This window comes from Leptopilina heterotoma, unplaced genomic scaffold (assembly GCF_015476425.1).
Source record: "Leptopilina heterotoma isolate Lh14 unplaced genomic scaffold, ASM1547642v1 Lhet_63, whole genome shotgun sequence".
Taxonomy (NCBI): Eukaryota; Metazoa; Arthropoda; class Insecta; order Hymenoptera; family Figitidae; genus Leptopilina; species Leptopilina heterotoma.
The window spans coordinates 3,699,097-3,716,295 of NW_025111149.1; the positions used below are offsets into that span (position 1 = coordinate 3,699,097).

Consider the following 17,199-nt stretch of genomic DNA (forward strand, 5'->3'; position numbering starts at 1 on the left):
CTAAGAGTTACATTTGTAACATATAAAAGCAGATACATTATGAAGGTTGGCGCTTCAAAAGTTTAAGTTCGGTATAGATGTAAATACCGTTGTAATAATGAAAATAAAGTAATATAATTAGATAATATAATTAGATATTTTTGTTTCTCCACTGAGTCCATTAGAAAATTAGTTATTTTAGTGAATCTTACAGTTTAATAGAAGAATATCAAAATAATATTAATAAATGATAAATTTGTATCTCTATCCGAATTAATTTTAAACAATTATTAAAAATTACATAAAAAATAAAATCAAAAATTCTGAATGAAATAAGATGTTTAGAACGTTCTAGAAACTGTGAAAGAATATTTAAACATTCAATGAGTAACATAAAAAATGAGGAGGGTATTATACACATTTTTTGCTTAACAAAATGTCATTTTGAGAAATAAATCACAATACTCTAAAGGAGTTTAACTCAAAAATTACACACACAAAAAGTTTGCTGAATACATTTAAACACTGAAGAGAATGATGACAGAAGAATTAAACCAAAACCAGGTACTGCAGTTGGATTGGCCAACTGTTTACCCGCCTATCTGAAGTGTGAGAGTAGAAGTACGTTTGCGGGGAGGGATTTTAATAATTGTGGGGACTCCACGACGAAAAACCAAAGAAATGTTTGCTTCTCCCTCTCGTCGACGCACGGCTAACTGCTCCTTCACTCTCCTTATCTCGTCCCTCTGCATCTTCGTTTTGTCATTCGACAACCATAAATTCTCCAAGTCCGAAATGATTGAATTTTGTCAAAGAATTTTGCTATTTATTTATAAAGATAATTGAGTTTGAAAATAATAGGATTTCGGAGAAGAATTTTAATATTTCTAAAGATAATTGAAATTTTGACGAGAATTGTTAAAAATTTTTGAACATAATTGAATTTCTGCGAATAATTTTATTATACTTTTGAGAATAATTGAAATATTGCAATGAATTTTAATAAAATTTTTGAAAATAATTGAATTTTGTCGAAGAATTTTGCTATTTATTTATAAAGATAATTGAAATGTTGACAATGTTTTTTAGATTTTTTGAAAATAATTGAATTTCTGAGAAGAATTTTAATATTTCTAAAGATAATTGAAATTTTGACGAGAATTTAAAATCTTTTTTGAACATAATTGAATTTTTGCGAAGAATTTTATTACTTTAAAAAATATTTAAATTTCTGCAATCATTTGTAATTTCTCTAAAATTCTCAAAATTATAATAGAAGCCGCTTAACTGCATAATTACCATATTTTACTATATTACAGGTTTGCTAAAAAAAATAGAATAAAAATGGAATAGAACCAAATGAAATTTGTATAAACTAAATCAAATTTATTTAAATCAAATTTTTACACAACCTATATTATAGGTTAACAATTTATTAAATAAATTGTTAACTTGTTCCACCTTTGATAAATTATTTATTTGTTTTAAATAGAAATTGTATTTAGTACCTACGAAATAAAATTTTATTTTGTGATATTTTTGTAATTTTTTTCTAATTTGTGTAAATTTGAACCAAATAAAATTTATTTGAAAGAAGTAATTTTGTAGACTCTGGGTCAAATGTATCCTTTTTCTATGTCTATAAAACAAATTGAACGAGAAATTCAATTATAAAAAAAGATAATTTTTAGAAACAAAAAAATTGATTTAAAACTTTCAGAATACTTTAACTACATATTTTTAAAATAAGATTAATTGCTGCGTAGCGAATTTCTCTCGATTATTTCCAAGAATTTCAATAATAATTCTTTATAAAATTAAATTATTTTTAATAGAATTTTATAAAATTTCAATTATTTCACAAATTTTCAAATACTTCTTAATGTTAATTCAATTATGTATTTCGAAAAAAAACTGAAAAAATCTGAAAACCTAATTTTTCTATATTTTAAATAAAATCTTTAAAAATTTAAATTTTTTACAAACATTTAAATTTAAATCTTTTTAAAACTTGACTAGTTAATAAAAATTTTAATTATGAAATTCAATTGAATACCAGTTATTAAATTAAATTCGATTTTTTTAAATTTCTAAAAAAATTCTTTAGAGTTTTTAATTATTTTCAATTTAATTTTAATTAATTTGATAATTCTTTAATTCAATTTTTTTTAAAATTCTAGAATCTTTAAACAATTAAATTTCTAACAATTCTAACAATCTCTAACAATTTTCTATAGCAATAAAATTTCTAAAAAAATCTGATTTTTTTAGAATTCTGAATAAAATTATTTAAAACTTAAACAAGGAAAAAAACTTTAGCTAGAACAGCTACAAATTTTATATAATTTTTTAAATAAATATTTAATCATCATTTTAATTAGAATTTAATTATTTAAAATAATTTTTAATTTTTTAAAATTTTAATCTAATTTTATTGAAAAATTCCTTGAATTCTTTGATTTTCCCTACTTGTGGATAATAAATAATTGAATAAATAAAGTATTGTATAAAATATTAAATTAATGAAATCAATGTTTAAATATACAAATGTTCAGCAAATAAGTATGTATAATAAATAAAATATAAATCTAAAAAAATAACAGATTCTGTCTGGCCAATGAGGACTTTTGCTACTGAAACCTTCATTATATATTTAAAACGTGTTGTCTGACTAAAATGGACGTCTACTACTGATGTTACAAATACAGTCAGAACAAAAATCTATTGAAAACAACCAAATTTCGGTTGAATTTATTAACTAATTAATGTTTTGCCAAACAATCTGTTTACACTTTATACAGCTAATCAAATGTTAATATTAGAAATGTTTACTAATTTGAATTAATGACTGACTTTTTGCTTTTGAATTAATAAATTTGATTAATAAATTAGTAGAAATTACCAAACTTATTTAAATCCTATCAAAATTTTAATTAGATTTAAAATTGAATTTTTGTTTAGAGGAAAGAGAAATTAAATTGTCGTCAGAATAAAATTTTCTATAATTATAAAAAAGTTTTCGAGGAATAAAATGGTGGTTTAATTTCTCCAGTTGAGAACGTCAAGGTCATCACTAGGTGGCGCAGAAATTGATTTTTTTCAACTGCTGTTCGTAATTCTATAATTATTTATAATCTTTAGTGAGTTTGGCAATTATAATAACGGATTTCAATTTTAAATCCACTTTAATTTGCTATTTTTATGGTTTAATATTTTTAGGTAAAAAAAAATTCGAATTAATTATTATTAATTAATTAATTATTATTTAATTATTATTTATTAATTAATTATTATTAATTATTCGAATTAATTTGTTTCCTAAATAAATTGATATTTAAAATCTCGGTTAAAATAATAGTTCTATTATTAGATTTTTGTAACGAAATAAGTGTCGTTAGTAACTTATTTATAAAAATAATAACCAAATAGTAATAACTTATTTATAAAAATATTAATGTCAAAAAGTATATCAAAAGTAGCGTGAGTTTCATAGGTCTGTAATTTCTAAAGCAAAAATCCAGTCAAGATTTTACTATAAAAATTTTCTTATTTTTAACTAATTCAGACTTAGAGAGTTATTGAGGAAAAATAATAAAATATTGAAAATATAAATGAGAAAATTGACATGTGTCTAGAAGAAAACAGATTTAATTTTGTGTAGAGGAAGTTATTTATACACCGAAGCAAATGTCACTATACAGTGTTCAGGTTATATAGAGTTTAAGTGCTGAGCATCCACTTATGTCAACGAGGTGCCATCCTTTTGCTATCAAAAAGGAGGAGTGGGACAAGTTATACTCTCGCAAAAGGTTAAACGAAAGGGTAGCTAGATTAGATTCTCTCTCGATAATAGCGTAAAGTATCATCAACGAAATGAGAGATCGTAAAAACCAGAAAACCCCAATTCTATATAAGTTACCCATCTCAACGAATCTTTCACGACCCCGAAATTTGCCCCGATATTGCTTTCCTTTCCTTTTTTTTTTGTTCGATCCTTAAATTTATATCACCGCGCAAGTAAACCGCAATTTATTTTTAAATTATAAATTTTATACTTTTATTATGTATAAAAATAAATGTAATTCCTTTTTTTTTGCGAAATGAGTAATTAAGTTGGAAGGTAATTTAATTCTTGATTAAAAATTGTCCGTTCTAACAATATGGGAGTGAATGTGTTTCTCTTGGAATTGATTCGCAGTTTCTACTTAAAATTTAAATGGAGTTTAAACTCGTAAAACAGCTGTATTGACGGGGATCGGCTCGTTACAATTTTAAGTTTCGTTTTAAAGTTTAGAATGGAAACTGCGTTAATCTAAAAGCCTTTTTATTGAAGTACGTTGAAATTGAACATCTCTTCTTCCTTTGATTTACCATTATTCATTTTTAAATAAATATTTAATTATTATTATTATTTTTTCATAGAAGATTTTCAATAATTTCAAATTCAAACATTTCGAAATTCAATAAATTATAAAAATATTATTATAAAACAGGAAGATATCGATCACTTCGAGTCTTGGACTCGGAGTGATTGATTTCTTCATGTTTTATAATAATTAATTATGACCCATTCATTACTTTATATTATAAGAATATTGTTACTGTAACTTCTTCAAAATTATTTTCATCATTTCAAGTCAATTATTATTTCATTAATTTTTAACTAAAATTCTTCTTTAAATCAATTATTATTAATAATTTTGGAAAAAGTTCTTTGAGAATTTTCAAATACATTTTGTTTACAATTCAATTTTACGAAATTTCGATTATTTTTAAAATTCTTCAATTATATATATTAGAAAACTAAAACTTTAAATAATTTCAAAAAAAATTCAACTACACTTTTTCAAAAAACTTAAATCTACAGAATTACTACGAATTAAATTGTGAGTTAAAAGTATGGAAAATTCAAATTTTCAAAGATTTTAATTTGAATCCTTTTCAAAATTTAATTATTTCTACAAAAATTCACGCAATTATTTAAATACAAAAATAAATAATTTATGGAATAATTGAATATTTCTCAAAATTGAATTCTCATAAAGGATTTTATCATCAACAAATTTTTAAATAATTGAATTCTTTTGATTAATTTTAATTATTTATGAAAATAATTACTTTCAGTCTAAAAAAATAAAAAAGAATAAAATTTTTTTTAGGAATTCAATTATTTTCATAAAAATAATAAAAACTCATCGCAGAATTTCAATTATTTTCAGTACAATTTTAATTGAATTCCTTAAAACAATTCAATTATTCTTAAAAATTCTATTATAACCCGTCGAAAGAAATCAATTATTTAAAAATTTGTTAATGATAAAACCAAAAATTGTATTTAAATATTTGAATTCTCGTAGAATTTTTGAATAAAAATTGATTTTGCTATTTATAAAGATAATTGAAATCTTGACGAGTTCTTTTTTTTAAATTCATGAAAATAATTTTATTTCTGCAAAGAATTTTATTACATTTGAAAACAACTGAATGTTGTTGTTCATCCCCAATGGGAAATTTGCCAATGGTGACCATTGGCGTAATGATGGCCCAAGATTGGGATATTTATTGGCTTAATATTTATTCCTAATATGGGTTTATCACTGGGAGATACTTGGGATGATCACGTCGTCACCAATACTGGGCAACCATATTTGGACCAATGTTGGCAACCAAGAATTTGTCTGGATATATGGATTCTATGGTCAAACGTTGGCAGTAATCATTGGGCCATTACTGGCGTCCAGATGTCAATATAAGAATTTGAACACTTGGATAAATAGTGGCATTAATTATTGGCCCATTACTGGCGACCAGACAATAACGTAAATGTTTAAACAGTTGGTTAAATATTGACAGTGATTATTGGCCCATTATTTTTTACCAAATCTTAACCTAAATATTTTTATTGTTTGTTAAATATTGGCAATAATTATTGGCCCATTAACAGCAGCCAAATTTTAGCCTAACATATGCTAATATAATAAATAATAAAAAATCAATAAAACTGAATAACTAAAAAAATTTTGCCTGAATTTAAAAATTATTTAAATTTTTAAATAATTTAAAGAAATTTATTAAAAAATTTTAGAATTATTATTATTTATTATTATAATAATTATTATTACAACTTAAGAAATAACACCAAATTGTCAAACATTTTTTCATTATTTATTTAATCCTCTTTAAGTGAAAATTAACATAATTAATTAATTAATTAACAAGCAAACTTCTTTCATAATTGTAACATAATTTTAATGATAATGCGATTATATTATAGCAATAATAATCATAATTTTTTTTAAAAATAATTTTAATGAATTTAAATGAATTAAAGTAATCAGACATTTTCATCCACATTCATCTCAACTGTAATTTCTCCATCTTCAGTTTGATTTTCTTCGATATTTGTATTCTCTGTCGGCAATTCTTTACTTGTTGACACTCTCTCTTTTCTTCCTCCTTCCCTGTCTCCAGCTTGGGACAACCATATTCCTATGGCACTGCTCAAATCGTTCTCCTTCGTTTCCTCGAGTTTAAAAAGTGTTGCAGCTGTAAAATGTAATAAGTGTCAATTATAAAAAATAAACTACAGTGACTTTAATTTGGAGAGTAACTTTAATTAATAAGGATTCAAAACTAATTTAATTTTCTATATTTTGTAAAAACAATTGACAAAATTTTAGTTTAACAGGGAAAAAATTTCGAAATTACCTTTAATACAGGAAAACGTATTTGTTTTGGAAAAATTCAATTTCCCCTTCCCCTTTATCGTTTTTCCTTTTCCGGAATACTTTTGCTGCACATCTTTTTTTATAATTTTGGGCATGATGGATTTTACAGCATCGCGTAAATTTGTTGCACCAGCTATCTCTCGCAAAATTTGAGTTTTCTAAAAATATAAAAAAAACAAATAATTTTAAGTATAGTTTAAAGTTATTAATTTTCCAGAAAAATTTGACAGAACGAAATTTGTTGTAAATATGAATTTTTTCACTCTAAAAAATTAAGTGACTGTAATAATAAATAAAAAATTATAAATTAACATTTTTAAATTTACCAAACTATCTTGCAAATCTGTGCTATTCTTTAATTTTTCGTCAAACTTTAGAAAATCTTCCAATGATTCAATTGGAAGCTCATCCATTGAAGGGTTTTCTAAAAAAGATTTAATTTGGGATCCAACTCCAACCTGATTCACCGTTTTCAAAATTTCTTGGGTTCGTTAACTAATATCATACTGGATTCGACGTAACAGATTTAAAAATTTTCCATCTATGTATCCCATTAATCTTTTCTCCATACTTTCGATAAAGTCAGTTATGTCAGTAACTGCAATTAATTTAAAACGCAAACAATTAAAAGTAAATTGAGATCTTATAATATACAATATCAAAAACTTCCTTACAATTTTGAATGTTTGATTTTGAAATAGGTGAATCTTCGGATTCACTAGAGCTTGATGAGCTTTCACAATCGAATTTCGATTCTTCCTCAATTTTATTTTTCTTGTGAATCCTTGTATCCCTAAAAAGCGACTTTCCTGGAATATAAATTTTTATTTACATAAAAAGTTTTTATTAAAATAAGTTAATAATAAATGAATTAGCTGATTAATAAAAATTGATTAAATAATATAAATACCAATCAGGAAATTTTAAAATCGTTAAATTTAAAGAGTTAAAGTAATAATAATAAATAAAATAAATAATAAGAAATATTAATAAGTAATACATAATAAAAATAATAATAACAATAATAATAAATTCTAAGAAATAGTAATAAATAATTGATAAATACTAATAAAAATTATAACAAATAGTAATAAATAATAATAAAATAATAAAAAGACTTAAAAATAATTTCAAAAGATAAATACTACTTTAAATTAATAATATTTTCACATTTATAACAGGTACTTGCTTTTAATTTTAGAAGAAAGGCTTTTTTTTGGAGAAACCTGATTCTTAAACTCATCCTCACTTGAAGATGAATAGTTAACCACATTTGTTAATCGATTATCTAGTTTTAAAAAATCATATGTATTAAAATAATATTATTATTTATATTTTTTTTTTTTTTTTTTTGCTTAGGGACTTTTGGGAAATCTGCCTACAGATTCCTTGGATTCCGCACTCCAAGGTTATGTGGGGTTGGTACAATGAAACAAAAGGAAATATTAAAAAAAAAGATAAATACATAAATGTTATAATAAATTTAATAAACTGGCGACCTACTACCAGCCCGACCCACTAAAACCCGTAACCCTTCTTCTGGAGCCCTTTACCCTCCCTCGGAACTGTCGTAAGACTTTAGCCTTCGAGGGTGGCGCTCCAACTCTGTCGCTAATGCGACCTTTTCCCTTTCTCTGCGGTCCTCCTGCGTCCGTAGTTAAAAAAATGATTAAAACTATTACAAAGTCCAAGCGGAATTCACAGCACAAAAATAATTAAAAAAACAAATATTTTAAGAAGTGTAAAAAGTCAAAAGATAAAATTGTAAACTGATATAAAAAAGAAAAGAAAAAAAAGTAAACACGTATATAATGTTGAAAAAATAAAACTGTTTAAAGACGAATAAAAAACACAAAACAAATTAAACAAAAAAATGTATAAGGACAAATAAATCACAAAATAAATTAATAAAAAACAAACAAACAAATTAAAAGCTGTTTAAATCACGCTTTTTGGCTCCTTTTAATACTTCTTATTTGCTTTTAGTTCTTGCGAGAGTCTTCTTCGCCTCCTCAAGGGCCGTCCTGAAGACTCCGCATCCTCCGCTGCCTGCAATATGGGTGGTTGACACCTTATTGCCAATCTTTTCCTTGCACAAAAAGCAACTTGAGTTGTTTTTACAGTTGGAGAACCTGTGACCAGCCTCACCGCACTTAAAGCACGCAGCTGATCTGTCCTCCTTCTGGCATTTGGCTCCAATATGGCCGTATCCCAGGCATCGATGACACCGGACGACCATTACTCTTCTTTTGATTGGGCAACACATAAAACCAATTTTTACGTGTCCCAATTTCTCCAGCCTGTTCGCCTCTTCCAGGTTGGTGACTACAACCGCGAGCTTCATCCCTCGGTGGTTGGGTCCTAAGACCGTCACTCTCCTGTTTACTGGCTTACCCATTGCTTCAGACAACACTTGTTGCACTTCAGCTTCTTGGGTAAGGCAATCCAAATCACGGATCTCGAGTGTAACTCTTCGATCCAATGACTGCACCTTACCCATGCTTCCAACCGCCTTGGTGACCTCAGCGGTGAAAGCGTCCTTATCGGAGTCTCCTCTGAACTTAATCAGAAGGTCCCCCTTGTTTGTAGCTTTTGCTGCTACTATTCTCGTATGGCTGTCCTCTGGGTTGACCTCTTTGCGAAGCTTACCCAGAACGTCAGCATACGTCAATCCTTTACCGACTCGGATTAGAACTGTGGATCTTTTTGACCCAATTCTTTCCAATTGAGGAATCTTTGGATCTGGTACTTCCGTTTCCATTGGAGGAGCTTCCTCCTTCTTCCTCTTATCGGTTTTGGTTCGAGTCTCTTCTAGACTGTCACCCTCTCTCTTCCGTTTCTGAGCATCTCTTAAGACGCTTTTGAGATTACGCCTATAGAAACGCTCTCTCTCTTTCTTACGGTCCTCGCGGTTGCATTCCGCACCGCTCAGAACGCATGCCAAATCGAAGTCCGACTCATCGGCCGCGGCATGCTTTGCCCTTGCCTCCTTTAGCAGGACGTCGATGACCTTGAGTCCATCCTTTACCGTCCTATTGACGGTCTTCTGAATGTCGCAAGATTTTATCATCTTTGCGACCTCCAACTCCATTTTTTCGAGACAAGTCGCCTCCTCCTTTCTGAGCCGCAAGCATATCTCGCGAGTCTCTTCTATCGCCTCGTCGTCTACTTCTGAGTGGATAGCGCTATGAACGGTTTTTCCGCTACTGCAGCTTGACACACTCAGAAGGCTCGACGTGCTTCCTTTCCTCGTTTTTTTATTTTCCACGATGTTCTGTGGATCTACCCTTTCCACGATCACTCGTGGCACTGCAAGAAATTGTGCGCCCCCACAATCCGCGCGCACTTAAGCATCGGTCCTGGGACCGATGGTGAGATTTCCCGTTTCCGGCCTGCTCACATGGGGTACCTTCTCAGAATTTTTTGAATTCATTTTTTCTTGCTGTTTGGTTGTCCTTTAGTTGAAAGCCCCGCCACCACGACAAGGTCTACCGAACATATCCATGATGTCAATCATGTCTGGCAGTGGATATGCATCCACTTCTCCCAGCACATCGAAGACATCGATGATGTTCGGCAGTGGACAACCAGCGGCGGAGATTATTATTTATATTAATAAATATTATAGGAAAATAAAAAATAATTAATAATTTATTGTAATTATTTCATAAAAAATAAAATAATATTAATAAATAATAAATATAAATATATAAATAATAATTTCAAAAGTTTAAAGGTTATAAAAAATAGTTAGAAACATAACATACTCTCCGGGATTTTTGGCACTCCTGGTTTTAAGATTTCGATTGCCTTTATCTTTGGTCTCTTTTCAGGTGTAGAAGCTTCACTGGATGACTGCAAATCTTGAATAGCTAGAACAAAATTTAAATAATGGAAATGTAATAATTTAATATTAAATAATAATAAAATTAAATATTATTATATTATTAATTAAAGGAACAAAATTTATTATTAATTTCTTTATGCCTGAAACTTGGATGTCATCATTTTTTTTGAGTCCTTGAATTTGATGTAAAATTGATTTTGCATTTTCTGGAGATAATACTTCCAATTTTTCCTGAACTTCTACGTGATTTTCAAACTCAGTATTACTGCTGCTCTCAACCGCATCATCCAAGCACATTCTGTCGTATCTCCTCTTTGCTTGATCATAGTCTCCTTTAAAAATAGTAACAAAATTTGAAATGAAATGAAATATTAAGAAATAAAATTAGAATATACAACTAATTATATAAAGAAAACCATTCCATTTTATTTAACGATTTATATGAAAATAACCTTAAAGTGTAAGAAAAAAAATTGCAAAATAAATGCGTATATATATATATTTTTAAACAATAATTGAAAAATATATAATACTTACGAGCTTCTTTAATCATATTTGCTGGAAAGTGTTTCCAGGTTTCTAAAGGATCAATTCCTTCCTTTACCCACATGTCAACCTTTGAGTAATCCTCTTCTCCTGGGTATTTACAACGTAACTCCTGTGATTTTTTTGTATAAAATACCCAAGACAAAGGCACAATTTCGACACATTTTTTTAATTTAAAAATTTTAAATTTCTTTAAATTTACGGAGCTCTTTGGGAACTCTAAAAGCGCGAACTTATTGGCAGTATTCATTTTACTTTTGGATAAAATGATTCTTGATGCTTCCTTTCAAATAATTTGACGTTTGATTTTTTGTTTGTCAAAATTTGTATTCAATTGTTTGCATAGTAACGTTGGATTTTTCGTTTGTCAAAATTTTTATTCAATTGTTTACATAGTAACAAAATTCATGTATCAATTTATGTGTAAAAAAACAATTGGTGTCTTTCTAAAATTGTATCGCTTGTCAAATTAAAATTTTTTGATTCGAAAATTTTTATTGTCGTAAGTTGAGCTATATATATATATAAATAATAATAATAATTTTAGATAGCCATTAATTTTACAGTTATTCATATTATTAAATTAATAATTAATGTTAATAAAATGTAATTTATTTTTCTTTTAGATACTTAAAAAGAATGTCTAATTATGACCGAACGAAAAAATATCGTTTTATGAAACGTATTTCAAGAACTAATTGTTATGAGGAAAATAATGAATCTATCGTCAATAAAAGAAAACGAACTGTTAGTGAGCTTAATAATGTTTCGCATTATAGTGAAATTAATTCATATGGAGGAAATTATAGTGAAAATAATAGCAAGTCGGATTTTATTTTTATGAAAAGTCAAATTTCAACAAATTATGAAGTTAATAATAGAAAACGACGCATAGAAGATACTAATAATGATTCTTGTCAAATTCAAAGTTCTGAAACTCCCCAAGCTATTCAAGAATTAATTTTTAATAATAATAGTAATAACATCGATAATAATGACGATCGCACTGAAGATAATAAAATTGATGATCGAATAAATGACTCTTTGAAATATCTTGAAGATTTTAACGATCAATTCGACGATAATGATGATGTACTGGATAATGCTGCAGAAAATGACGAATCTGAGTGTTCTTCTAATATTTCACAATCGATATGTGTAAATCAAGACATAAATTCATTGGAAAATTTAAGAACTAGATTGCATGTTTGGGCCATAAAGTTCAGGAAAAATTTAACGCGAAATTGCATAGAACATTTGTTAATAGATTTAAAAGAATCTGGTCACGGCGAGTTACCTAAGTCAGTAGCTACTCTTGTTCCATCAAATTCAAAGACAAATTTCGATATACGTGTTATGAAAAGTGCGAGAGGAAAACTTGGATGCTTTGCATATTTTGGTATTGCTGACTCATTGCGTAAAATTATTAATCCATCAGTTTATATTGAAAGTAAAATTTGCATAATTATTAACGTGGACGGAATGGAGATTTTCAATAATTCTAGGGAACAGTTATGGCCTATATTAGGAATTGTCAATCATAAAGATTATAAATTATCGCCCTTTATTATAGCTTTGTTTGGAGGCAATTCAAAACCAGGTTCTGCAAAAGAATTTTTTTTTCAGTTTGTGGAAGAAATGAATAGTCTTTTAACAAATGGTATAGAAATAGAGGAGACATTATATGTGGTACAGTTCCAAGGATTTGTTTGCGATACACCAGCAAGATCTTTTATTAAGGGCTGCAAAGGTCATACTGGATTTTGTACATGTGAACGATGCGAAGTAAATGGAATTACTGTAAATAATAGGAGAGTATTTACAAAAATCAACTCTAAATTACGAACAAACGATTCCTTCAGAAATAAAACTCAAGCTGATCATCACGTAAAGGATTGTTATTTACTGAAATTGGCTGATTTTGACCCTGTAAAAGATGTGTTTTTAGATTCCATGCATTTGCTTTTCGAAGGAGTTATAAAATATATTTTGGAGCAGTTAGTAAGTACGTCAAATCGAATTGCAAAAATAGGTTCAAAAAAACGAAAGTTGCTTTCTTCTTCGCTTGATGACGTTTCATCTGGAATAACATCTGAATTTCAAAGAAAAAATCTAAAACTTGAGGATCTATCCAATTGGAAAGCCACACAATATCGCTTTTTTTTATTATACGCTGGTGAAATTATTTTTAAACATATTTTAACAAGAGATTCTTATAAACACTTCATGCTACTATTCGTAGCTTGTCGGATTTGATGTTCATCAGACCTGGCACTTAAATATGTAAGTTATGCAAGAACACTTTTAACACAATTTTTTGTTTTGATGCCTACGTTCTACGGCAACCATTGTCAAACAATAAATCATCACAATTTGATTCACGTCGCTGATGACGTTGAATATATGAAAGCGTCATTGTCAGAATTTTCTGCTTTTCCATTTGAGAATTGCTTGGGATTATTAAAGTCTCTTATAAAAGGACGAAAAGATATTGTTCCTCAACTTGTGAAAAGGATTGCAGAAATGGAAAATTGTCCACAATCATCAAATAATTTGAAATTCGCAGTAAATAACCCTGTTGAGAGGAAAAAAAAGATTTACATTGAACAGTTACATGAGGTAAACGAGGAAATTAAAAGTGTGACTTTGAGAGACATAAAAGTAACAACATTTCACCCTGACAATATTATAATGCTAAATAATGAAAAATTTTTTAAAGTGGAGAGAATTTTTAAAAGAGAAGATGACATTTTAATTCAGGGATGCAGTATTAAAAATTTAGGAAACTCTTTTGATTATCCTTGTAATTCGACGGCTGTAGGAATCTTTAAATTGGGATTGGAAAGCACTAAGCAAGAATTAATTTCCATTAATCAAGTACGGAATAAATGCGTTCTTCTGGAACTAAATGGAAAGAAGCAAGCTCTAAATTTTCTTCACCATGTAGAATAATATTTGTATTGTATTATGTAGAATAATAACAATAATTTTTATTTTGAAAACATAACTTAAGTATAATTATAATTTGCGACATATAAACTCTCATTCACTAACAACACTACAATTTTACTTGCTTAGTTTATTAATATTGTATTTATTTATATTTCAACCGAATGCTAATTCAGTGGGTTAGGCACTTGACTTTTACAAGAGACTACAACGAGTGTTAAATACATAATAAAATTATACTTTAAATAATTGTTATTTATTGTTTATTAAATGCTGTGTACATTTTTAAAAGTAAAATAAATTTCTATTTTAAAATACTATTACACTTTTTGTAAAACTTTAATTTAGTAAGATTATTGAGTACTTCTTTTGAATATCAGGATAAAATTATTTTCAATATTTACTAAAGTATAATAAGGTTATTATTTTACCTAGGCTAAAATTTGTCTACTAATAATAGATCAATAATTACTGCCAAGATTTAACCAATTGTTTAAAACATTTAGCTTAATGCCTGGTCGCCAGTTAAAGGTCAATAATTATTGACACTATTTAACCAATTTTCAAAAATTTAGATTAAGATCTGGTAGCCAATAATGGGCCAATAATCACTGCCAATATTTAACCAACTATTTAAAAATTTAGCTTAATGCCTGGTCGCCAGTAATGGGCCAATAATTATTGCCACTATTTAACCAAGTGTTCAAATTCTTATATTGAGATCTGGACGCCAGTAATGACCCAATGATTGCTGCCAATGTTTGACCATATATTCTTGTACCATAGTTTGTCTCTTGGTTGACAATAATGTGTGATAATTGGTTTCCTAGTATTGGCAATGGCGTGATCATCCCAAACATCTCCCAGTAGTCGTCCACTATTGGTTACCTTTAGAACGTTATTATTGGCACCTTTGGCTCCCAATGTTGGGCCATTCATGCGCCAATGGTATGTTTCCCATTGGGTCTCGTGATGAATATTATTATTTATGAAAATAATTGAATTTTATCTATGAATTTTATTAAAATTCCTGAAATTTGAAGCCTTTTCAAAATTCAATTAATTCTAAAAAGTGCAATTATTTGTAACTTCTCTAAAATTTAATTATTATCTACAAATTTAACTGAAATTAATTTTTAAATCAATTTTTATTAGAAAACTCTTAAAAAATTCAATTAATAGTATACAAAAATAAATAATTTATTGAATAATTCAATGTTTCTTACAATTGAATTCTCATAAAGAATTTTATCAACAAATTTTTAAATAATTTAATTATTTTGACGAATTTTAATAATATTTTTAAAAATAATAACATTTTTCGAGAAATTTGATTAAAATTGTATTAAAAATAATTTAAATTCTGCGATGAGTTTTATTATTTATGAAAATAATTGAATCTCTTTAAAAAAAATGCTATTATATTATTTATAAAAATAATGGAATTAATCTCAAAATTTGAATTAGTAAAAATATTTACTAATTTGAATTAGTGACTGACTTTTTGCTTTTAAATTAGTAAATTTCACTAATAAATTAGTAGAAATTACTATTTATTAGTAAAATTTACTAATTCAGAAGCAAAAACTCAGTCACTAATTCAAATTAGTAAATATTTTTACTAATTCAAATTTTGAGAGTATTGCGAGGAAATTTATGAAATATTTGTAAATAATTGAATTCCTGTGTAATTCTTATATTTATGAAAATAATTAAATATTTGCGTACAAACTTATCAAATATTTTTTTAAATAATTAAATTCTTTTGGAAAATTTTATTAAAATATTAAATATTGAAAAACATTGGATTGAGGAAAATTTTTGAAAATAATTTAATTTCGGAAAAGAATTTTATTATTTGTAAAGATAATTGAAAAATTTTGAACATAATTTTATTTCTCCGAAGAATTTGATTACTTTTAAAAATTATTGAATTTTTGCAATCTTCTGTAACTTTGCTAAAATTCAATTTTTTTAGTGTTTTTAATTAAAATTCTTCTATAAATCCATTATTTTTAATTATTAATTAAATATAGGGGAGAGTGGTCCTAAGTTGGCCGCCTAAACAAATTGGTCGAAAATAGTAACAAAATGAAATTTAATCACTTCGGCAAGTTTATATTAGTGTTCAGAGATCGTTTTGCTATAATTTTGTGGTATTTAGAACGTTATAGAATGGCTTTTGTAGTCTTAATACAATAAATTGTGAAAAGCTGCATTTTGGACATTTCAGAAATAGCGGTCCTAAGGTGGCCACCACTTTTTTTCGCTTGTGTATAAGGAAGAAATGTATATTCTTTTCAATTACGAAGAAATTTTACAAATTTGATACATTTAGGAGAATAAAAACGCATTATTTAACTATTTTTGTTTAGAAAATGAAGCAATATTTTATTTCATTTATTTACAGTGGTGGATGGCTATGTTTTTTCTAATGCTTTTTAAACCATTTTTTTTTGTTTCTTGCCTTTGTTTAATTCCTACGTTACACTTTTACGGTCTTCCTCGTGATAAAAAACACAAAAAAGAAATAAAACATAAATAAAAACAAACAAAAACAATAGGTGGCCAACTTAGGACCACACTGCAAAAATAAGTGTCTTATTTGCTATCTTAAAATAAGATGTAAGATGGAAAAATGGTATCTTACATCTTAAAATAAGATGTTTTCTAAAGTATCTTACTGATTTTTAAGATGTTTTATACGTCTTACATATTTCTTCTATCTTAAAAAAGTAAGATACTTCTGTAAGTTTTTTAAAGTATCTTAAATTAAGATGTTTCTGTCTCAATAAGATGTTTAGCAATAAGATACTTGTGAATTGTAAGATGCGAAAAAAATTTAAGTTACTAAAAACTAAGATGCATAAAATGTCTTACATATAAGCCCATAGTTAACCTCAAAACTTTTTGCCCCAAAAATACACAGAAAATGTGTACGAAGATACTTTTAACATCTTAAATTAAGATATTTTAAATGACTAAAAAGTGACTACCATAACATCTTAGAAATGACTACCAAAACATCTTAAATAAGATACTTCTTTTTGCAGTGCACTGTAGATTTTTACAAGTTTCAAATTATTGCGCTAATAAAAAAAATTTAATTAAAAAATCAACAAAACCGCTTATTACAACATTAATTAAAGG

General features: G+C 27.1%; 1 protein-coding gene across 1 annotated transcript; it reads right to left on the reverse strand.

The window, feature by feature from the left end:
- Positions 1–6,313: 6,313 nt before the first annotated feature.
- On the reverse strand, positions 6,314–7,510 carry LOC122509805. The gene is made up of 4 exons (XM_043624057.1): positions 7,382–7,510; positions 7,034–7,305; positions 6,688–6,865; positions 6,314–6,525 (listed from the first exon to the last, which is right to left on the reverse strand). The coding sequence occupies exons 2-4, from the start codon at positions 7,118–7,120 to the stop codon at positions 6,314–6,316; spliced, it is 477 nt and encodes a 158-aa protein (XP_043479992.1). The 5' UTR covers positions 7,121–7,305; positions 7,382–7,510.
- Between the last annotated feature and the right edge of the window lie 9,689 nt (positions 7,511–17,199).